Here is a 22,009-nt window from a genome sequence, read left to right on the forward strand (position 1 = left end):
TTGGAGAAGGATGATTAAAGTGCATTGCATCAATTATCCAAAACCCTAGGATAGATGTTGAGTTAATAATTGAAGAGAAAAATGTAGTAAACCTCATGCTGATTCACACTTCTTGTCTAATATTGTGCAATTCTGCTGTTGAGATAAATAGTGTGCGACCACAAACTTACGATGGACCCATTTCTTCGGATTCCTTCAGCAAAACATGCAGGTAGAAAGCAACATCCAACTACAGTCAGACTGATCTGAGTGCTTACAAGATGTTGCAACCAATTATATCACCTCTCAACTGGACAATATATTCTTAGTTCATGTGAGGTTGTGGTCATCAGCATCGATTGAATATTGACGAGATTGAAGTTTTGACATTTCCAGAGGATCATCCAAATTCATTTGAGATGAATGATAGTTTGATTAGATGTAAAACAAATTTTTATTTATTTGTCGATTGGATCAATCATATTACTCTGATTTATAGTTTTCAATACTTCCAAGTGCGACCAAAATGAATCAGAATTTCTAGAAAGATGAACAAATCAAGTCAAACCATGCATATTAAGTCAACAAAATGGATCATTACTTTGTCTGTATTTGGTCCAATACCCACAAAGTAGTCAATTGCAATTGATTTTTTTCTCTGCATTAAGTCCGATTGGGAATCGCTTGACCGACCAAAACACCGGCCTTGTCACTCCCAAAAGATGTAATCTAGATTTCGAAGTATGCACGCAGTGAATCGCCCTTGATTCTTCCACCACTAGAATGTCGGCGAATTAAGCTTACTATTCCTCGACTCGAATGTGAGGTTCCGAGCGGAAGGGCCATACCGTTGACAAGATGTCGACGCGAGAAGGCAATGGGCATAATTGATAATTGGTGGCTGATGGGGCTTCACATGTTGTCATCTACAATTATCAGCAGTCCACAGTTGGTACTGAGACGGGGACATGATGATTAACACGTTTTAGAGACTCCAATAATTGTGCTGAAGAATCGTACAATCGTGGATGATTTGATTGTTCCGAAGGCTGATAATAATGATGCTAATGCTGATGTTTCATCTTCCTGCTAAGGTATACAGTTATCAAAGATACCTTTCGAATCTTTCGATGTTCAAGTTAGTAATTCATGATCGCAAGTGGTTTAAAATGATCTCCTCTTTTTTTACTACATTAAAAATAAGTTTTTATATTTAATAAAAAGGAATAATATTTTACGATGAGGTAATCCTTAATCACCTCTAACAATCTATTCTATTTTTAATCTTTTCTCCACATAACTAATAAAAAGAAGATAACTTGTAATCATTTGTCTGATTCTTATTCATATGATGGGGATAGTCCCTGTCTCCTTCTTTTAATCTGAAATATCATACAAAAATCATATAAAAATTATATATTAGATGACGTTCGACTAAAAGCTTTTCAGTCTTCTTGCGAAAATAATCCGTGAGGCATGACGAGGGTTGAACGCTCGAATCGAGTAAAAGGATTCAAATACATGCACACACACCAAACTTGACTGAATTCTCCATGCACATTATTTGAATCCTTTCCTGCTGTTTACAGTACGAGAGACAGATTCCAGTCTTTATTCGTTGCATCTCCCCGTATTATGGGTTGACTGCCGCGTTCACTGAGCTTCCCAGTTTCCGAGTTCGGAAGCTGTACCGAACCGAGTCTACTGTCGAGAGAGAAACGTGGGAAAAGATGACTCTTCCTCCGTGAAGCACATACACATGGAGGAGAACTCCACCGGGCTCCGGCCATGGGCACAGCTGTGAGTCTTAAGAGCCCCAATCAAGTTGTTGGCAGTCTACTTCATCGAATGAATTTATTAGATGTTCCATCGTTGCCCATCTTCGTTAAGATTTGAGTTCGATCTCTATCGAAGAAGACGTCAGCTGCATGGATTCAAGATGCACATTATTCTCTCGTGTTGTCATCTTCCCAATCCCGCTAGCGGACCACAGATTTCATTTCTCCTCCTCCTCCTCCTCCTTACCTGGCAAAGAGCTGTTGGTTGGGCCCACGCGAAACACGACTCCTCCGCCCACTATGTATTCACCAGGCGCTATGAATCATCATCATCAGGCCAACGGAGGTTAAGACCTTCATTTGGCTGCTGCTGTTGGTGTTGGCTGGTGGCAGACAAGGTGCGTGCAGAGAGTTGCAGGGATAATTAATTGCCAACAGGAAGAGAGACCATGAGGAACTGTCACGGTGGTCGAGCAGATCTTAAGGTGGAGAGGAAGATGGCGGAAAAATATAGGAGACTGCACATGAAGACCCTGTACTTGAAGCTTTCCTCCATCATTCCCGCGGAACACAGAACCACGGCAAAGGTAAGCATCTTGCTTCTTCCTTCGCTTCTATTTCACTCCTGAAAGCGATTGGTGTTGCAGTTTCCGATTTAAACGATGCTTTCTCGGATGTTTATCTCCATCAGTGCCCTACTGCTTGATGAATGGGTTTCTCTCTCTTTCTTCTTTCTCTTACATGATTTGATTGATCTCAGAATGCGTCATCGACATCATCCACGTTGACATTCCTTCCGATCACAAAGTATTCTTTAACTAATAATTGATGGACAAAATAATTGCAGTAATCGTATATCCTGAGATAAAGCCCAAGACTTGTCTACTTTTCTTCCATCATCTGTGATACAAGAATTGCTATCGAGTGTATCACATCCTGCAACTTCTAATCTTAAAACCTATTATGTTACAGGATGCAATGACAAAGCAAGACAACTTGGATCAAGCCACATCTTACATCAAATATCTTCGTGCAAGGATCGAAAAGTTGAAGCAGAGAAGGCTCGTGCAGACCAGCGCGGCCAGAAATGAGATGGGAACGGGCTATCTATTGCCAATCATTGAAGTAAAATACCAGGATCTGAACCTGGAGATACTTCTGATAAGTGGTGTGAACAAGAGCTTCATGTTCCATGAGGTGATCAATGTTCTCGAGGAAGAAGGTGCCGAAGTCATCCATGCTAGCTTCTCAGTCGTCGGTGACAAGATCTACCACACAATACATTCGCAGGTAATCACGATCCGTCTCTCTTTGCTCTTTACTAGTTTGGGTAGCTCGAGCTAAGGCAGATGATGATTTATTTCCAGGCAAGGGATCTTGTTTATAGGATTAGGACACCTTACCTTACCTAGGTTAACGAAATCCTTCCCAAAAAACCATGTGTTTTTTGTGTTTGCAGCTACGGCTCCAATCGATCAGGATGTGTCGGTCTTCCTGTTAGCCTACAGCATTTAACCTACATGTGTGATGAGCTGTTGTTACCTGTGTTTGCAGGCTGTCAGCACCAGAATTGGCTTGGAGGCTTCGAGGGTATCCGAGAGACTGAAGGAGCTGGTTAAGTAATCATCTAGGAGACATGGTTTTCCAGATTCCTGAGGACATATGGACGTGTACCATGCACTTTTTTTAAGACTGCTATTGATATGGATCATTTTCGTCGGAGGAGGAAGAAGAAGATGATCCCAACACCACGAACAGACGTAGTGCTTTCCTCTTTCCTTTTTTTGAGTTGAGATTGATGCTTGGAGCTTGCATGATTGTTGTACCCTCTGTAGTCTGCAGACTATTGACTAATGGAAGCTTCTCTTGTTTCAGTGGCATTTTAGTTCTCTTAAACACGTTCTTAGCGCTCGTATGGGAATCTTCCTCGTACTCACCAAACATTTTCTTCGACCGTGTCGGCGATCCGACAACCCTTGTCAGGTTACCGCATTGCAACTGGCGGCAGAATGAAACCCTTAAATGGAAAACTTTTAGTCATCAAATGCTCCGTGTTGCGTCGTTTTACCATCACCGACGGTGAGCGGATTCCCCTGCATCTTCTTCGTCGCTACCCGGGGAATCGGGACATCAAATCGACGGCGCTTCCTCACGTGTTCGCGGTGGGCGGCTGGCGGCAGCGATCCTGGCCCCGGCCTGGTTAAGTCTCGGAGGCCCAGTTGACAAGATGGACGATGAGCCCCCATATATTTCCCAGCCCGAACTGCTTCGAGAAGAACTCGTCAACGGACTCTAATAGTTTCGTGCATAAATAGCTTATCTATCATAATATTATAAACATAATTGCAAATCAGTAATATATTTTCACAATATACTCACGTTCGATGGATCGGAGGAAAATTAATGTCGCTAACTAAAAATGGCACAATATTTGAAATTAGGCATTTAAAATTTTAATAAATATATAGTGATATATTAATCTGTTCACAAAATAGAAGAATTTAATTAAAATAAATAAATAAATATGTTCCCAAACATAACAGTCTAAAAATACAAATGTGATTCACGCTGACGTTGATCGACTATTAACGGTTTCCTACAGAGGTAAGTGTGTTAGGATCAATCTTTGCTGCTGCATTTTTATGGAATTAAAAGAACTTGTATATATTTATTCGGTCTCCTTTGGAATGACACAAAGTGTGCCGCTTATTAAGGGGAAAAGAAGGATCGACACTTGCCCTCTTTGTTCTCGCGCTCGGAATGGCCCAATATTGCGGAATGAAGATGTCAAAAGTTACAGCCAGAGGAATGTGGTCTCGGAATTATCCTCTACAAGTGTCCCCTTCTGATTTGATATCTTTCTCGACTTAAATCTTCCCCCAATCTTTGTAGAAATCTTTGCATCATTAATGGTCGATCAAGGTGCCTGAATGTGGAATCATACATGGTAGATATCTTTAGATTGCTTATAATCTTCGCCAGGGCCGTCATTATAGCAGGCATGTACGAATCTTCCATTTCTTGTGGGGATGATGGCATATCATGAGACCTCACTAAAATTAGTTTGGCTCGCAAAAGAGAAAAAGAATAAAGGCTTGCTTGATTCATGAAGAACAGTACAGTCAGCGCTGCTGTTCCATCTTAGATATAGTTTTGTTTTAGCTTATCATTTTATTAGTCTCGAGTGCAAACACAATGACAAAGGCCACCAGCATCACATCTGCAGTCTCTTTCAGATGACTGCCACAAGCATGCTAAGATAAGGCTGGACGGTCAATGTCTCAGATAAAACGAGGGCGGAAGGTGGATGTAAGTCTGCAGTCAAAGGAGAGCCTGGAAGGAAATCTGAAAATACGGCAGAAGAAGAAGAAGCAGAAGAGGAGGAGGGATTTAGATGTGTCTTGTGATCATGGACTCTTGATGATAGGTAGAAAGGTGGGAAATATATAAAACAGGCTTTGATTGGAGAGAGATAGAGAGAGAGAGAGAGAGAGAGAGAGAGAAGAGGGCGGCAGGCAACCCATGTGCTCACATGGAAACATAGAGAGAGAATGTATGTGTGTGTGTGAGAGAGAGAGAGAGAAGAGGGAGAGAGAGAGAGAGAGAGAGAGAGAGTGAGAGACAAACACAGAGTAGAATAGCAGCGACAAGAGGGGAGAAGTGGAAAGAAGAAAGTCTTTATAGAAAGAAGAGGAAGTAGCCTATGGCGTGAGGGAAGGAAAAGATGCGGTAGAGGAAGAGGCGAGAGTAGAAGAGAAGAGAAGCTTATAAAGATCCCATCTTTTTGGCTTTGCGTGGTAGCCTTAGAGGCGGCAAAGGAGTGAGTGAGGGGAGAGAGAGATGAAGGAAGGGGGCGGAGATGGGTTCGTGAGGGCGGACCAGATCGATCTGAAGAGCTTGGACGAGCAATTGGAGCGGCACCTCAGCCGGGCATGGACGATGGAGAAGAGGAAGGAGGAGGAGAGGAGGGAGAGGCGGAGGGAGGAGTGGGAGATCGACCCATCGAAGCTGCTCATCAAGGGGGTAATCGCCAGGGGCACCTTCGGCACCGTCCACCGTGGGGTCTACGACGGCCAGGACGTCGCCGGTAAAAAGAGAGAGAGGGAGAGAGAGGAGGAATTCCGATGCATATTTGCTCTTCTCTGTCCAATAATGCTTGCGTTTTACTGCCGAAAATTGATCTTTTTGGCGATCGATTAGGGCTTTTAGCTCCATCGATTTTTCTCGTTTCGTGATTTCCTTCGAACTCTTCGAGACATCCCCTCTTTGTCTGCGTCGAATCTACTGAATTCAATTTCTTCGAAAAATTCCTTCTTTCTTTTTCTCTAGATTATTATTATTATTTTTTTGTGTAATCCGTTTAGATTTGTGTTCTTTCTCTTCGTATCCTGCTGAATCTGTTCTTATTTTCGACGCTGCACCGACTCTGCTTGTTCCTTTTACGTAGTGATAGGGGAAAAGTATGCCTACTTGTCTCTTCATCAGTTTGGAGAAGATTCAAATGCAAATTTCCATTGGTGATACCATGATCTTTCTGTTTACGTCTCTGCTATTGTGTTTGCTGGGTGATATGCTTCACCTTTTGGGGTTTGGTACGCTCCGGTTGGGCTTATAAAGGTTAATGTTCATTGATGTAGCCACAAGCCTGCCTGTGACTTCACATGTTGGGTGGAGTGTTTTCCGTGACACTTGTTGCATCAGTTGTTTTCTCTCTTGTACTTCATGTGAACCGAACTAAACAACTATTACTGGTTTGACGTGGGCGTTGGTCTTGTGATATCTAAAGCAGAACGGAAAGCTGTAGCACTGACAAATGATGACGAGAAATGGTTGATATGCTTTGTACTCCGGGGTGATTGAGTTTGGCATTGTGTGGTTTTGATGCATGGTAGTTCATCTGTTTCAGCATTAGCAGGCACTTAAATATGTAAAACAGACTAAGAAAAGTTGTATTTTGCTTCAGAATCATTCTCTGGGGTTTACCTGAGTGAGCACCGGAAACCACATCCCTCTTGCTCATTTGTTTTGATGCAAGATTTTTTTTTTCTGAGTTTTGCATGTTGACCATGGATTTGAAGACGATTATGCATTCGGTGTGCATGTTGACCATGAGTTTTTTATTGCTTTCAGTGAAGTTGCTGGACTGGGGTGAAGAGGGAAACAGAACGGAAGCTGAAGTTGCGGCACTACGGACTGCCTTCTCTCAGGAAGTCTCGGTTTGGCATCAGCTTGATCATCCCAATGTGACTAAGGTAAAGATAGTTATGTAAAGGTACAATATTATATCTGTAACGAATTCAAAACTTTAATCCAAGTTGTGCACTTTTCCTGTCCATTTGCTTGATGTTTTTAGTTCTTCTATGTTGCCTTCAGAAAGATTGGGTTTACAAGGTGTCATCTGGTTGGAAATCTTCTCTGCATTCATCTTTTTGAATATGGTTATCTACTAATTCTTCTTGTTTGTGTAGCATTTTGTCATTTTAAACTTCTTTTATTTGCAGTTTATTGGTGCTGCCATTGGTGCAACAGACCTTAACATACAAACAGAAAATGGTCATCTTAGCATGCCAAGCAATATTTGCTGTGTTGTTGTTGAGTATCTCCCTGGCGGTGCACTGAAATCATTTCTTATAAAACACCACAGAAGAAAAATAGCTTTCAAAACAGTCGTCCAGATGGCTTTGGATCTTGCAAGCGGGTGAGAGTCGGTCTTAAGTTCTTTGATTCAGAAGCTCTTAGTTCACCACATATTTTTTCTGCTTGAATGTATAAATACTTTCATGCTTCTGATCCCTGATAAAAGAGCTCTTTGCAAAATAAATCTGTTTGTGCAATTTGCATCTCTATCTGTAGGTTAAGCTATCTTCATTCCAAAAAGATTGTGCACAGAGATGTGAAAACAGAAAATATGCTTCTAGATAGGACAGGAACAGTAAAAATTGCTGACTTCGGCGTTGCTCGTATTGAGGCTCAAAATCCTAATGACATGACGGGTGAGACAGGAACCCTCGGTTACATGGCACCAGAGGTATAAGATCCCTTTTGTGATGTTAAACACCATCATTTTTTTCTCTATTTTCTTTCCAGTACTTTTTTCAGCAGCATGAACTGTTTGTGGAGCTGTCATAATCAGTAAAGATCAACTCATCTAGATTGTGTGTTGTATCAATACATTGCTCCTATGTTGAAATGCTGTCTTGAAAGAAAGATTTGCTTATGATAAACATGCAATGATATGCTATGGTTTTTTTACTTTTTGAGTTCATGGCATTAAGATAACATATTGGGTTGTCTTAACTTAGATGCTTGTAACAAGGAAATAATTAGGCACATATATCAATGTGAAAGTTAGTTTATGGCTGGATATACAGATCAGGGTTTTGAATACTGGTCCGTACCGATGATACATCGTAAAACCTTAAAAATATCTTCACCTATCATGCCAGGGCGTATCGATCGGTATGCCTCGGTAACGGTCAAAATCCGAGGCGGTATCGGTCGGTATGCCTCGGTACCAGTCCAAAATATTGGTACCGCCCGGTAGAGGGCGGTCCGCGTATCGACATCCTCTTGGACCAATACATATCGCCCGTATTGAGTGATACACATTGAAATTGAGAACCCTGATACAGATAGAATGCTGGACATATGTTGTCTGCACTTTGTATGATTGCTTGCTAGAAAAGAAGAAAAAGTCAATCTGACAGAAATCATACTAAAAGAAAGCTTCTCCTGAATTTTGTTTGGAAACTATTAGGTTTGTTGATAAAAAAAGATTCATCTAGACATACACACTAACAAAATGATGGACAAAATGGAGAAGAATCGAAATGAAGCTTTCATTGGGAGAATCGAAATGAAGCTTTCATTGGGATAGAAGAATGATAGAAAAGGGAGGTGAAATGAATGTGGCTCAGTTCAAGTACAGCATAATCTGTTCTTTGTTAAAGATTACATTTCAGTGACATGAGGGTTTGTCTTAATTACTCCATTGTCTTGTTTAACCATGAAGCAGTAACATGGTACTGACACATTTGCAGGTCCTTAACGGAAACCCTTATAATCGAAAATGTGATGTTTATAGCTTTGGTATCTGCCTGTGGGAGATATACTGTTGTGATATGCCGTATCCCGACCTTAGCTTTTCCGAGATCACATCTGCAGTCGTGCGGCAGGTATGCATTTCTCCCCAAGCCCAACAGCTATGGTGCTGGTAGGACCACAACTGATCATCCTTAAATTCGCAGAACTTGCGACCAGAGATACCACGCTGTTGCCCGAGCTCTCTGGCAAATGTGATGAAAACCTGCTGGGATGCAAACCCTGACAGACGACCGGAGATGGATGAAGTGGTAGCCATGTTGGAAGCCATTGATACATCAAAGGGCGGAGGTATGATACCTCCGGATCAGCAACAAGAATGTTGTGGGTGTTTCGGCAGGTATCGAGGCCCTTGATCAGCAACAAGCCATTGGTCTGGGAATGTTTAAACTTGGAAGAGACAGAGCAATGTGCACAATCAATCGCAAATGTCAGATGCGGAGCTGAGATATTATAGCGATGCATCTAGAGTATGTTCTTCATGTTTGTTGCTATTTATGTGACGATGTAAAGACATTCATCTTCATGTGTATAACCTGGCTTCTCACTTGTACTCTGTTATGCCCCCCCTGCGCATTAAGATTCTTCTATGGCCTATCTTGTGTGGACATGAAGAAGCACAAGGCTGCATCTTGATATGCATTGCAGAGAGAAGTGGCAGCTGATAATTACTCATGTAAGGACTGTCAGGCAGACAAAGGTGTACGTGTAGCATTTACCATTCAAGTATTCTGTGTCGCCGAGCAGCTTGCTAGTTTGATGGTGCTCATCGATGAGAACGACATAATAACTTCTTTCAGAGGCTCCGAAGGTGATCTGAAATGTTATCGCTGTCTGTGCATGGATGTTGTTGGCCTTCGGCAGACAGGAGGAGCTCGCCATATTTGTGGCGGCCTCCTGCCACAGATGGCCTCGAACGGTGAAGTCGGCAGAGAACAAAGTGGAGACATGGCCAGAGATGGTACTCTAACGCGAAGCCTCTTAACGGTGAAGAAGGCAGATAACAAAGTGGAGACATTGCCAGCATGCGGGCGGTGGTGGGTAGGTCCGGCCAACCCTTGAATGCCCACAAGACATGGCAGAGGCACGTGCATTCCAGCATCAAGCCAACTTGACAGCTCCAAGAACCTTGTCCGAACGACATGACGAATACACGAGCACAGACGAGGCTCTCTCGTCAACCTCGACCATTTCGTTTTCACGACCATATACACAAGATATATTTAAGCTGGAGAAGCTTGCTTAACCAACCTGCATATAATAAATACAGCAGCGTCTCTGTCCCCCTATCATGCATGCATCAAGCAAAACGTCGAGCACATAGAAAATGGCTCTGCTACAGCCACAGTAGATGTTTGGAAGCTTCATTTCACTCCCATGCATTCCTTACCCCTCCTTGGGATTATTACAGAGCAAACCAAGAGCCATATGCTTGCTGTTTGTTCTTCCAAGGCCTGCTGCTTTCCTGCGTCGCTTAAATAATCTTGATGTGGTGAGGGAAAGATCAATGAACCACGATGCTGGTTACAGCCTTGTGGGTGTTCATCACTATTGTTCCTCCAGATTCTGCCTCTACTAAGCTGATTCCAACGCATCATGTCTGTCAATCAAATAGGTTGTGAATCAATCAAAGCTTCATGTCAATCTTCTTCCGTGGATAGACTCCTAAAATATCTGCTAGCTCTCATGGTCATGAGCACTGGAGCTTCTACTTAACATCATTATAGACAATCAAACCTATCTATAAAACTACTTAAAACACATGACAATATAACAAGTTCATAAATTGACTGAAAATTACTATAAATAATTTACTATGTTATCAGGGGCTGCCATAAATATATATATATATATATATATATATATATATATATATATATATATATATATATATATACTGAAATTATAAAGTCTTCTCTTTTAAAACAGCCAGTTAATTTAGCAATACCAGACTACAAAAATCATCATCTCAACATGTTCTATAAAGAATGATCCTTTGAGTGAAACAGCTTCCTCAAATTTCTTGTAGAAGATAGGTACTGAAAAAATGATAGTCTCCTCTTGGTCTTTCAGCCACAGATGAGGGCCTTTTCAGGTACCTAAAACAAGCCACTGGTCAACATATACAAACATGAACGTGAATGCTACTTGACTTTGTATCATCAAGAAATTAAACAAAAGTTAGATTTCATAACAAAGTATTAAAAGCAATGCAGAGCAAAGCAGAAGACAAGAATTGCTATTCTGTGATCTGGCCATATCTGTTAAGCCACAGTAAACTCAAATAATAGAAAGATACCTTCTTTTAAGGAACTGCTATACGAAACCCTATCTTTTCAAGAACGTCCGATCCTTGAACCCTATCTTGTCGCATTGTCGTTGACGCTCTGCCGAACTTAAGACCCAGACGACGCACTGTTCCTCGTATTCTCCCAATCCGACTATCGTCTACGTTAGTCCAGATTTCGATATCCGTCCTCTCTCTTCCTAGTCATTAGCCGCAAAATCTCTCGATTCCTTCATCCTCTGTCTGTGCACACATCCATCAACGGAACCATTAAGCGTACGTCGGAACATTGGGACAACTTCCTCCGATCGAGCTCTGTCTGCATCTGGCGGAGGCTGGTCCTCAACTTGGCGCACAAGCCAGCTCCGAATATCCTACGAGAGATGATTCGGCACGCTTCGGATCTTCTCCTGCAGCTCCTGATCGGTAAGATGCGCGAGATACGACGCCTCTGCCGGCGCGGCCTCCCTCCCGCCAAGCGCAGCGGCCACCGCCTCGACCTCCGGCGCCGGGTCGTCGTCTCTCCCTGGGATCGGGAGCATCTCCTTCCAATCATTTTGAAGAGGATCCCTCTCCCATCTCCGCCGTTGCTCCTCCTCCTCGAACCCTAAACGTGCAGCGTTCGCGGAATCCCGAGCTGCCGAGCTCGATTCGCTCCACTCCATCGTCTCCACCCGACTGAACCACGACTTCCGGATTCGCCGCGACAAGCGGAGGCGAACCACCGGCCACAGAGCCTCCACCAAGAATCATGGCCGCCCCAAGAGAAGGAAGCTGGGGGTCGAGGGTGGAATCCTGCCCGAGGATGAAGAGGTTCAGACGACCAAGAAGGTGTCCCGCAGGACTCGTCGGAGGATGGAGTTCCGAAGCAATCCGTCTTACCGGCTTTTGTACCGCGGGAGATGGTACGAAGAGGTTGAGGACTCATCTGTGGCATGCTATGCGGTTCACGATGGTGAAGCACTGGGGATTTTACCTTCCTCTGGGGCTTCATGGCAGGTAAACATCCTGTCTAATATACTGTATCCCCTTTGATTTCAAACATTTTGGGTGGGGAAGACAAAATTTTGGCAAATTTTCTGTTCTGCTGCACTTCTATTGTCGTTGAGATCCTAATTTTTCAGAGAAAATCATACTAAAGTACCAGAAAGAAACAATATGAGTGAGGTTACATTTGAAAAACCTATAGTTTGGAGTGACATGAAGTTCTTAGAAAGAAACAATATATATTCCTTAGGTTTATGCAGGAGGCTGCCAAACTAGATGAGGATACGTTTAACAAGGATAAAGCATGGTGGAAAAAGTGGTGTAAATCTTTTCTAGTTGTACAATCATGAGACTTGTGTAGAATTAAACTATGTAACAGAAGCAGAAGGCCAGCTTCTTTTCATGTTGGAAACTAGCACCCGTACATTCTGCAGTTTATTTGAGGAAAGATGATCGAATCATTTTTTATTTTAGAATAATGTTATGGTGTGAATCAAAGTTCTGCTTAGAGTTTCCTTGTTGAGCCAACTGCATAGTGATAGACATGGTTTCTCTGTATTCATGTTCCATATAGAACCATGTTTGTTACTTGAATATTCTATCGTTACTTATCAGTCTCACTATTATTAATAGGACATGCTCATGAATTTCATCTGATACTGATTTTTTTTAAGTTTAATGGAGTTTCTTAAAATATACGTTTATATTATGGTTTTATGCAGAGGACAAGGTTCAAGGGCTGTATTGAAGTGGTTCAAATATGGTGCACACTTGGATGATGCTAGTTATTGTCTTCCCATCCAAATAGAGGGTCCAGAGGCAGGCATTTTCTTTCTTTTTATGAATTTCGGCTGTTAAATCCATCCATCTCATTTCCATTTACTTCACATGATTTTTTCTTTTACTGAACATTGCTTCTACAATTAACTCCTTTAAAAAGATTTTACCCCTTCTATGTGTTCAGGACTCCATATTGGCTGTGTGGAGAATGGTTTTGTTCCCATCGCCTTATGTACACCTTCAACTGCTCCAGAAAAACTATCTAACCAGGTTGCTCATGGAGTTTACTATGGAAAAGCTATGGTAGGTTGTAATTTTTGTGAGCATGATTGATTCAGTTCCAAGGGGTCCATACTTGAAAGAATTATAACAGTGGCATTCTGCAGCTTTATCATATTGAAACTTCAGTTATTTACATGTGGCAACCCTTCCTAAGAGATAGTGATCATGTTAATGCTGAGAAAGATGGAGTTTCCAACAGCTCTGGCAGCACTCATAAAGATGAGTGTAGTTTGCCAATTAGAAAATTGTGGATATGAATACATGCTGCTTCCTTCAATGAAGGATTTGGTGTAATAGATTATGCATGTCAAAAACAGGTACCGTTAAGCAACTTCTCTTCTCTCTCTCTCTCCTCCTTTTCTGGTGCCCTAGTACAATAAACTATATGTTGTCTCTATCCTGTTCTTTTAATTAGATAAACCTGTTTATAGATGCATCCATATCCTATGATGTAATGTCATCCATATGTCCTCTTTGTTTGGTTCACTTAGCAATTGTGCTACCAATGTTCAAATGAAATGCTGTTTTGTCTTTCTCCTTTTTTTTTCTTATTCGGCAGATGCATTTGTTGTCCGGTGCCCTAGTACAATAAACTATATGTTGTCTCTATCCTGTTCTTTTAATTAGATAAACCTGTTTATAGATGCATCCATATCCTATGATGTAATGTCATCCATATGTCCTCTTTGTTTGGTTCACTTAGCAATTGTGCTACCAATGTTCAAATGAAATGCTGTTTTGTCTTTCTCCTTTTTTTTTCTTATTCGGCGGATGCATTTGTTGTCCTTGGAATAACTTTGTCGTTCCAAACAGAGTAATGCTCTTAGGCATATTTGTTGAGTACATGTTAACAGTTGCATGATGATAAGAGCACAGAAAATGACAGGTTGTAGTAAATAGAAATACTCTATTGTTTTAGCCATTTAAGAATGGAATTATCTGTCTTTGTTGGGACATCCGGGTTGGTACTTAGTGCAATGTTGCATAAGTGACAGGTCTCAAGTTTGAGTCCACGTGTGAGCATCATATATGTTGTTAGATGTAATAAAGATTTCTTCCAATTTTTGTTTTAAAAAAAGAATGGAATTATCTCTATTTGGACTGGTCAGAACTTTTTTATTTCTTGGTCACTTAAAAACTTTGTGTTATATTAAAAGATACCAAATTGGATGTATTCTTGGAATGCTAACAATACATAATCTTCGGTGGCTAAAATTTTAAGTGGATATGTGAACCAACTTGAATTTCTAATGGCATTCATGAAAACTGTATTTTCAATTTTTCAGATGCATGAGTGTGGCGTATATGTCAGATGCTTTACACTTGAGGGGAAAATTGCAAGATTAGAAGTTATGGGGTCCAAGGCAATAAAAATAATAAAGAAGATTCTACATCCTATATCCCAGTAAGTTTTTGTTGCCACTGACATAGAGTTTTGAATCTATCAATTATTTATCAATTTAATCTTTGCAATGAGTACAGTACGTCGTACATTCTTTGCAGGTCATGTAGTAGTGCAGATAATTCTCTATTATATCAATCAAGTCTTACACCTTGCAGCAACTCACAAGTTCAGAAATCTATTCTCCTTTGCCATGCGGAGAAACTTCCCTCCTATGCAATTTTATCTTTAACAGTTCATGATCCATGAGATATGCCATCTAGCAGAACTGAAGTTACAGATAACGAGCTTTCTACCATCCTTGAGGGTTATTTTCAGGGAGAAGATTCATTGTGGTCAAGACCTGAAACCAATGGCATTTTCCTCTCTGATAGTATAAGTTTGTGGGATTGCAGCAATAACTTAAATCCTCCTGTTCCAGAAAGCATTATTTGCAAAGAGAAGCATGATAGGCGCTTAAAGGACTTCTACCTTGAGCCTTCCAGTCATGCAGGTGCTCAACTGAAGTAAAAGATGGTCCAAGCTGAACCTGCTTTATTTTGCTTCTTAAGCATGCTGACTATGGTAGCTTCTGTATGGGGTGAGATTCTACCTTACTATCATTTTCCTGCTATGGTAATCATATCATCCTTCTCTAGATGATGTCCGTGACAGATGCATGCTATTTTATTTTCTCTTACACAATGTTGTATCTATATGTGCTTTTTTCAAAATAACCCTTGTCCTTTGCCTTGTTCTGAAGGTTGTTTTGCTTGTGGTATTAACTTTTAGTGGCCAATTCATTCCTAAATTTCAGATCTCTGGCAGGTGGTCTATTAACCTACCACTCAGTTGGGTTAAGACATTTTGGACTTTGTTGGTTTCGTATGGGTGTCATGCAATTGACTTGAGAGAGAGGCGGTGGGTTGCATCAAATGTAAGTGAATGATATGCATTTGCTTAGGATTCTTGGTAATATTGATAATAAGAATAAGCTGGCTTTTCATACTTGCAACAAATAAAATGGATTCAAGTTATTACTTGAGTTTGATGCAGATGTTCACTCAAGGTTAGAGTCATGGAAATAGCCACTTTGCTTGCAGGGGTAGGGTTGCGTGCATTTACCTTTTGAAACTCTGCACTGAAGGGAACCTTGTGCACCAGGCTTGCCCTTTTTTAATGTTTCTATCAGCCTGAAGCAAACGTTAGTATATTGAGCAGCATTTGCTGTTTTAATTGTCAATTTGATCTTTTTTTTTTCTCATAACAATTCTCAATCTCTTTTTCCTTCCATTTCAGCTAGAGAAGTTCTTTATCAAAGTTTTGCTCACTCTGTTTTATCAACAAAATCTTGGCCACCACCTAGTTTTTTCTACATTCATTCGGATATATTTATGCTTACTATTATCATTTTTTTAATATCTATTTTTCCTCAGTTTTAACTTTGTGACCGAGTATGATAAGATCTCTCTAGTTGCAGAGTGGCTTACCATCTTCTCTATTTGATTTTCCTGATTGCACAGCATACTCATCTTTCATGGCTGATGAAGCTGCTACATTGGATACTGCATCTGTGCTCCATCCTCTTGCAGTGAGACCTTCAAGAGTTCCAATACCTTCCCCATGGAATAGCATAGTATCTACAGTTATTAAAGGACCGAACATCTTAAGAGGTTTTATGACGATGGATGCTCAGACTTCTTCTGGAATAATTCCTGAAAATTCCATTTTAAATGTGGACTCCAAAGATAAAGCTTCATCACCTGAGCGTCAAGCCGCTGTAGTATTTCCAGATTTTATAGCAAGAACCAAGGTTCGCCGTACCGTACCGTACCGGCGTTTCGACCCGGGATCGGTACCGGTACGGTACGGTATACCGCTCGGTACACCCAGGTGTACCGAGTGCTACAGTACACTGCTACAGTGCTCGGTACAGGGCGGTCCGCGTACCGCTAGCCTGTCGGACCGATACATACCGCCCGTACCGGGCGGTACAGTCCGGTACGGCAAACCTTGGCAAGAACATCCAAAGTCTTGGACTGGTATTTGAAAAAGATTGGTTGCAGAAACTTGCTTTCATTACCTGACGTACAAATAGCGGAAAACAGTACACTTGATTGGGTCAAAATTAGTGCCAATGTGTTGCATGCTTGACAGCAAACTTTGCTTTGTGAGACTTATGCTTCATGCATATAAGAAGGGTGTTTTTGAAGATGGGGCAATCGTTGTGAACCAAATTTGACAGACCTATCACGATGGACATCCAGGTTCATATATCCAAAAAGCTCCCTCTTTTCGTTCTAATGCTAATTAGTTGGGAAGTTATTATTTTTGGTGCAAAATCACCAGTATCACTAGTGACAATTTCAGACTTGGAAATTCATGGTATTGTTCATGATTTAATGAATGCTCCCATATTGCCTACCATAAAAGGTTCTCTATCCTGTAGAATTTTCTGTTATTTGTTGAATGTTATCATGCTGATCTTGATGACACTTCCAGCCAATCTATATCTTCTTCTCTGGACCCAATGTAGAAATTGGAAATCAGATGCCCTGCATCCAAATATGTGAACCTACACATTTGAAATGCATGTGATTATAAAAGTTCTGCAATTCTTATGCAACAACTTAAACAGTCCTTTGCTTTCATTCTTCAGTTATCTTGTCCTATATGTTTACTTGTATGAAAATTTGATAATCAACAATTTCACAGGATAAAACATGTAGTTCCAGAGCAGCAACATTTGTTGCAGCAAGTATTTCAGTTCTCATGCATCTTTTACGAGACTGATTACTCTTTACTTTTTATTAATCTGTGGAGATCATGTGTTGTTGATCTTTTTGCCAGTAAAGATGTAAAAATAATTGATGAGATTCTCAGTTTGATGGAAATTATGTTTGAGATGCATCACACGCCTATTCCTGAAACAAATTTACCCCGTCTTATCTTATTTGCAATAGTTTTGAGTCTGTTTTTTGCTAATTTGCTGTTGGTTTTGTTTTCCATGCTGCGGTGTCAGTTAACTAATATGAATGCTTACATCAACAATTAATTGCATGATCTTTCAGAACTTCCAAGCATAATCCATTAACAGGCCCTCCTTATAAAACATCATCTTTTCCTTATAAAATAGAAATACTTTTCTTACTGCGTACAGATTTCACTGATAATATTATGCTACTAGAATATGAAAATTATTTCTTTCATGGTTGCTTTATCCTGTGATTTACTCTATCATGGTTCCCTCCTTGACACCGTACAATAGGAGATACAGATATGACTGCTGATATGTTTGATTCCAGGATAGTCTATTGGATTAGATTGTTTAATTGTGAATAACCATTTTGTTATAGAGATTTGTCGTACCAATTTCCGCTTCAGTTGTATTGGGTCTGCTTGTTTTCAGGTTTTGGCCGCCGGTTGCTGATGCCGCCCCCGCCCGGAAAGGACTCAACATGGGCTCTTCTTCGCTACTCTCAGCAGCTTGAATACCTTCGAGAAGTATTCTTCCACCTCCCTTCCGTTCTCTCTCTCTTGCTCTCTTCCTTGTTCGTTATTTAAATTTACTACTTCTTGTGATGATACGGACCGGTATTTGAATTGATAAGACAAACTCGTGCTATTAGTGTATCTTAGCAAAGATAAGATACACTATTAGTCATTGATTCTTCTAGATGATCCTTATTAGTGTATCTTAGTAAAGATCCCTTGGTATGGAACCTTCTGATATTCGAGGAAGTTCTATATTTCATTCCATCTTTGTAATTTTATTCTAAATGCATTCCCCTTTGCATCTGAGTTGGAATTCATAACTGGGAATTTTTCTAGACTAATACTCGGACCGGTTCTTTTAATCGAGCATCATCAAGTTGAGGTTTCATATCAATCTGATGCTGTTGTTCTGCACTTTTCTACTAATGTTCAATATGAAATGTAATTGTTCACCCCCCCCCACGACCCCTCGTGCAGAGACTCTTCACACTTCTGCGCTCGTGGGTCCGACGGCATTAGGTCGAACTCGAGGGTGGGGGGGGCGGGGGACGTCCTGCGTCCAGTTGTTCGAATCGCATCTGGTTGATATATGATCACTAGAAATGGGTTCAGGTGAAAGCGAGGCGGGCCATTAAATAATCAATTATATCCCTTCCCCTCCGACCCGTCACTTGGGAGAGACGCGACAAGTCATTTTGTTATCATTCCCTGGCAATAATCCTCTCTTTTCTTCTTTTTTTTTTGCGGAAAAGCCCCTCAAGTTTTAGGTAATTTTGTCTTCCGCTTTCTCGTCTTTTTCTTTTGCCCTGTATCCCCAAGCAGCGCCCGACGCCCACTTTGCTCCCTCGTCCTCCTACCCAGGGATGGAAACCCTAGAGGCCACCGAGCCCATGTCCGGCGAGTCGCCGACCCAACCCCAAAGCTCGGGTTCCCCCCAACCGCCACTGGCTCCATCCGAGCGGCGACTCCTCGAATCTACGTATCTTGCGGACGCTGCTGCAGACGGCGCCTCCGTCGCGGCGAACTTGGCTCCGGTAACCCCCTCCGGAACCGAAGCTAAGGATGATGTCGATGCGCATTTTGGCAACGGGGGATTGGGTCTAGGATCGGTTACCGGCGAGTCACTGGAAGGAATCCCTATCGCCGTCGGCGATCTCGTGTGGGGGAAGACCAAGAACCATCCCTGGTGGCCGGCGCTGGTTTCCGATCCCTCCCGCGCGCCCATCGATGCCAAGAAGGCCCACCTGAGCGACGTCTCCCTCCTGCTGGTCTACTGCTTCGGCAGCGGTGCCTTCGCCTGGTGCGAGCCAGCCCAGCTGAAGCCCTTCGTCGAGGACTTCCATCGCATGACGAGGCAGAGCAGCTCTAAGAGCTTCGTCGCAGCCGTCGAGGGCGCCTTGGATGAGATCAGGCGCCGCCTCCAGTTGGAGCTCACTTGCGGCTGTGTTCCGCCGGAGGCCGGAGGGAAGACTGCTGAATGCCCAGCCGGGAGGCTTCCGATCTCGAACTTTCAGCCTTTGGAGTTCCTCGAGCATCTCCAAGGCGTGGCTTGTGACGTTACGATGGCCGATGTGTTACAAGTTGCAGCTTTGAGAAGTTGGGTGATCGCTTTCGCCAAAGGATGGACTGCTGGTTTGCCTGGGTACCACCCTCGCCGTGAGATAATGGAGCTGGTGGACAAGATTGATCTTGACGTGCCACCAGGAGACCTGGGCGATGGCAATGAGGAGGGAGATGGCGAATGTTGGATCACCGGGAGCAGGGTCAGAAAAGGTCTCAAAACATCAGAGGATAACTTGCACAAGAGGCAGAAAAAAAGGAGCATGGCTGCACTGATAGCTGGGATGGAGTTGGATACAGTTGAGCTCAGCGATGGTGATGAATTTACGGTGGAGGAGAAGGTAAAGGGCGTGAAGAACCAGATGATCAAGAAGGTGAAAGATATGGATGCAGATGATTGTGGTGTTGAGGCCCAAGAAGATACTGGCTCAGGTAGACGGGAGCGGAAGAAGAGCAAGTACTTGTCACCTCCTTACACTTGCTTGGGTGCATATACCAACACTCTTGACTCACCGAGGAGTGGTGAGGTGAAGTCACCTAGGAAGGCTGCTGAAGCCTCTCGGGCTCTAAATTCTGATATCTCATCCTTATTGAGGTGCGACTCGGAGTCCGTTGAGAAGGAAGAGGATACTAGTAATCCTGGTTTTGGAATTGAGAGCACTTCTGTCAATGACATTCTTGCAGAATTACTTTGCACGGCAAGAAATCCACTTCATTTAAAGTGGAACCGATCAGCAAAGATGATTAAGAGCTTCTTCATTAAATACAGAAGCTCAATGTACACAAGTGGATCTGACTTCCTAACGTACCAGAAGCACCATAATGAATGCTGTCAGGTGAGTATAGAATCTCCAAACAAGCTGATTGTCAATAATAGTTCTGAACTGGGAAAATCTGAGGGGGGATGGAAGGATAAGAAAGATGCTGCTGATTTGCAAGTAGAGACAGGCCTAGTTCCTGATTCAAGAAGTTGTTCTGAACAATGCAAGGTTGGGCGGAAGAGGAAGATGAGAAAGAATGAAGATAACAATGTAACACTAGCAGATTTGGAGCCTCAGGTCATAAACATTCCAGTGGAAAGAAAAAACATAAAGAGCAAAGTTGTAGCTACTGGAGAAAGTGTAGTTCTGTGCCCTGCGCCTGTTAATTGTATGCAACCAGCTGAAGTTGGAAACAAGATGAATAAGAAGGGTAAGGGAGTTACTAATGGGCAAAAGGCCGTGGACCCTGTCCATAATCTTTCAGAGTGTTCACAAGATGGCAACTCTAAACGGAAGCGGAAGAAGAGCAAACGTGCAAATGCTGATGTACCCTTGGTTGATTCGATCAGGGGCATCACAAATACTTTGGAGAAAGTCAAATCTGAGCACTCGAGGAAAGATGATGAAGCTTGTTACAGTTACCCTGGAGCTCTTCTCTTGACTTTTGCCTCAGGAGTTCCTTTGCCCTCCCAAAGCGAACTAATTTCTACTTTTCGCAAGTATGGAGTTGTGATAGAATCAGAGACGGAGTTGCTAAAAGAGACCAGTAGTGCTCGTGTTGTGTTTGCCAAAAGCACTGATGCGGAAAAAGCCTTCAATAGCTCAGATAAAACTGGTGTCTTTGGGCCACCATTTGCAAACTACCATCTCCACTATCTACCTCCGATTGCATGCTCTCCTCATCCAATACCTCCTCTTCCTTACATAAGGGAGAGTCTCGAGAGGATGATATCTACTCTGACTACTACTACGTCAGTGAAAGAGACAGGGCCATCTGATGGGATGAAGCCTGCTGCAAGGGAAAATTTAGTTGGAGACATGGAGGGCCTCCTGAAGAAGGTGAACACAATGCTAGACGGGGCTGCTGCTGGTACCTAGTTTGAGAATGATAGTATGGTTCTAACATCTTTTAGCTTAGGCATCAGTGATCGGCCCTGCTTTATCAGGTTGTTGAATGATGACCTATAAGTGGGATCAGTACCACTTGCTTTATTTAGGTTGCTGAATGTAAGTGTAATTGTTATTAGTACCGTCAGTACGACTTGCTTGATCTCGTTTGCTGAACATTGACATGTTGACCTTATGCATAGCTTAGTTTAGATCATCTGTGTGCATTATAGACTATTTCTTCTCACTGTTTTCTGCCAGATAATGGATAACCTCATCCGCTTTGCACATAGTTGTTTGGGGTTTGTTTGACCTGCTTAGTTTATTGTGTTGTTAATTTGTTAAACCTAGTTGGTTGTTATACCTGTGATGAGAACCAAGAGATGGTCAACTCAATCATACATCCTTCTGAATATAAATACAATGAAATATTCGAGATCATCTATTTCTCTCTTTATTATTGTAGCATGTCTGCTTTTATGGCTAATGAACAGGATGGAGGCAGCGACCT

At 42.1% G+C, this 22,009-nt stretch overlaps 4 protein-coding genes across 6 annotated transcripts; all 4 read left to right on the forward strand.

Annotated features, from left to right (window-relative positions):
- Positions 1 to 2,102: 2,102 nt before the first annotated feature.
- LOC103975547 (transcription factor bHLH162-like) lies at positions 2,103 to 3,518 on the forward strand. Its single transcript, XM_009390545.3, has 3 exons — positions 2,103 to 2,344; positions 2,730 to 3,047; positions 3,312 to 3,518. The coding sequence occupies exons 1-3, from the start codon at positions 2,207 to 2,209 to the stop codon at positions 3,378 to 3,380; spliced, it is 525 nt and encodes a 174-aa protein (XP_009388820.2). The 5' UTR covers positions 2,103 to 2,206; the 3' UTR covers positions 3,381 to 3,518.
- Positions 3,519 to 5,103: 1,585 nt separating this feature from the next.
- Positions 5,104 to 9,414, forward strand: LOC135632148 (serine/threonine-protein kinase 54-like). The gene is made up of 6 exons (XM_065140612.1): positions 5,104 to 5,844; positions 6,888 to 7,009; positions 7,259 to 7,455; positions 7,611 to 7,785; positions 8,798 to 8,932; positions 9,005 to 9,414. The coding sequence occupies exons 1-6, from the start codon at positions 5,598 to 5,600 to the stop codon at positions 9,212 to 9,214; spliced, it is 1,086 nt and encodes a 361-aa protein (XP_064996684.1). The 5' UTR covers positions 5,104 to 5,597; the 3' UTR covers positions 9,215 to 9,414.
- A 1,783-nt stretch (positions 9,415 to 11,197) lies between these two features.
- LOC135630975 (ribonucleases P/MRP protein subunit POP1-like) lies at positions 11,198 to 14,843 on the forward strand. Of its 2 annotated transcripts, none has more exons than XM_065138319.1 (6): positions 11,198 to 12,144; positions 12,855 to 12,951; positions 13,097 to 13,215; positions 13,299 to 13,511; positions 14,481 to 14,599; positions 14,677 to 14,843. In XM_065138319.1, exons 1-4 carry the CDS (start codon positions 11,897 to 11,899, stop codon positions 13,345 to 13,347), a joined length of 513 nt encoding a protein of 170 aa, XP_064994391.1. In that variant the 5' UTR covers positions 11,198 to 11,896; the 3' UTR covers positions 13,348 to 13,511; positions 14,481 to 14,599; positions 14,677 to 14,843. The 2 variants fall into 2 exon arrangements, with proteins under 2 accessions (XP_064994391.1, XP_064994390.1); XM_065138318.1 differs by having other exon boundaries at positions 14,698 to 14,843.
- Positions 14,844 to 15,158: 315 nt separating this feature from the next.
- LOC135630974 (PWWP domain-containing protein 3-like) lies at positions 15,159 to 21,788 on the forward strand. Of its 2 annotated transcripts, XM_065138316.1 has the most exons (3): positions 15,159 to 15,176; positions 15,404 to 15,512; positions 17,985 to 21,788. In XM_065138316.1, the coding sequence occupies exon 3, from the start codon at positions 18,934 to 18,936 to the stop codon at positions 21,487 to 21,489; it is 2,556 nt and encodes an 851-aa protein (XP_064994388.1). In that variant the 5' UTR covers positions 15,159 to 15,176; positions 15,404 to 15,512; positions 17,985 to 18,933; the 3' UTR covers positions 21,490 to 21,788. The 2 variants fall into 2 exon arrangements, with proteins under 2 accessions (XP_064994388.1, XP_064994389.1); XM_065138317.1 differs by lacking the exons at positions 15,159 to 15,176; positions 15,404 to 15,512 and adding an exon at positions 16,646 to 16,842.
- Positions 21,789 to 22,009: the final 221 nt, after the last annotated feature.

This window comes from Musa acuminata, chromosome BXJ3-2, assembly GCF_036884655.1.
Source record: "Musa acuminata AAA Group cultivar baxijiao chromosome BXJ3-2, Cavendish_Baxijiao_AAA, whole genome shotgun sequence".
Lineage (NCBI taxonomy): Eukaryota > Viridiplantae > Streptophyta > Magnoliopsida > Zingiberales > Musaceae > Musa > Musa acuminata.

What these genes read in the sequence shown, in the direction of transcription:
- LOC135630974 (XM_065138316.1), top strand. Translation starts at nt 18,934, where the DNA reads ATGGAAACCCTAGAGGCCACCGAGCCCATGTCCGGCGAGTCGCCGACC.
- LOC135630975 (XM_065138319.1), top strand. Translation starts at nt 11,897, where the DNA reads ATGGCCGCCCCAAGAGAAGGAAGCTGGGGGTCGAGGGTGGAATCCTGC. An exon ending in TCCAAATAGAGGGTCCAGAG is followed by an intron (nt 12,952 to 13,096) that starts GCAGGCATTTTC and finishes CTATGTGTTCAG; the next exon opens with GACTCCATATTGGCTGTGTG. An exon ending in TTTACTATGGAAAAGCTATG is followed by an intron (nt 13,216 to 13,298) that starts GTAGGTTGTAAT and finishes GGCATTCTGCAG; the next exon opens with CTTTATCATATTGAAACTTC.
- LOC103975547 (XM_009390545.3), top strand. Translation starts at nt 2,207, where the DNA reads ATGAGGAACTGTCACGGTGGTCGAGCAGATCTTAAGGTGGAGAGGAAG. An exon ending in AACACAGAACCACGGCAAAG is followed by an intron (nt 2,345 to 2,729) that starts GTAAGCATCTTG and finishes ATTATGTTACAG; the next exon opens with GATGCAATGACAAAGCAAGA. An exon ending in ACCACACAATACATTCGCAG is followed by an intron (nt 3,048 to 3,311) that starts GTAATCACGATC and finishes CTGTGTTTGCAG; the next exon opens with GCTGTCAGCACCAGAATTGG.
- LOC135632148 (XM_065140612.1), top strand. Translation starts at nt 5,598, where the DNA reads ATGAAGGAAGGGGGCGGAGATGGGTTCGTGAGGGCGGACCAGATCGAT. An exon ending in CGACGGCCAGGACGTCGCCG is followed by an intron (nt 5,845 to 6,887) that starts GTAAAAAGAGAG and finishes TATTGCTTTCAG; the next exon opens with TGAAGTTGCTGGACTGGGGT. An exon ending in CATCTGCAGTCGTGCGGCAG is followed by an intron (nt 8,933 to 9,004) that starts GTATGCATTTCT and finishes TTAAATTCGCAG; the next exon opens with AACTTGCGACCAGAGATACC.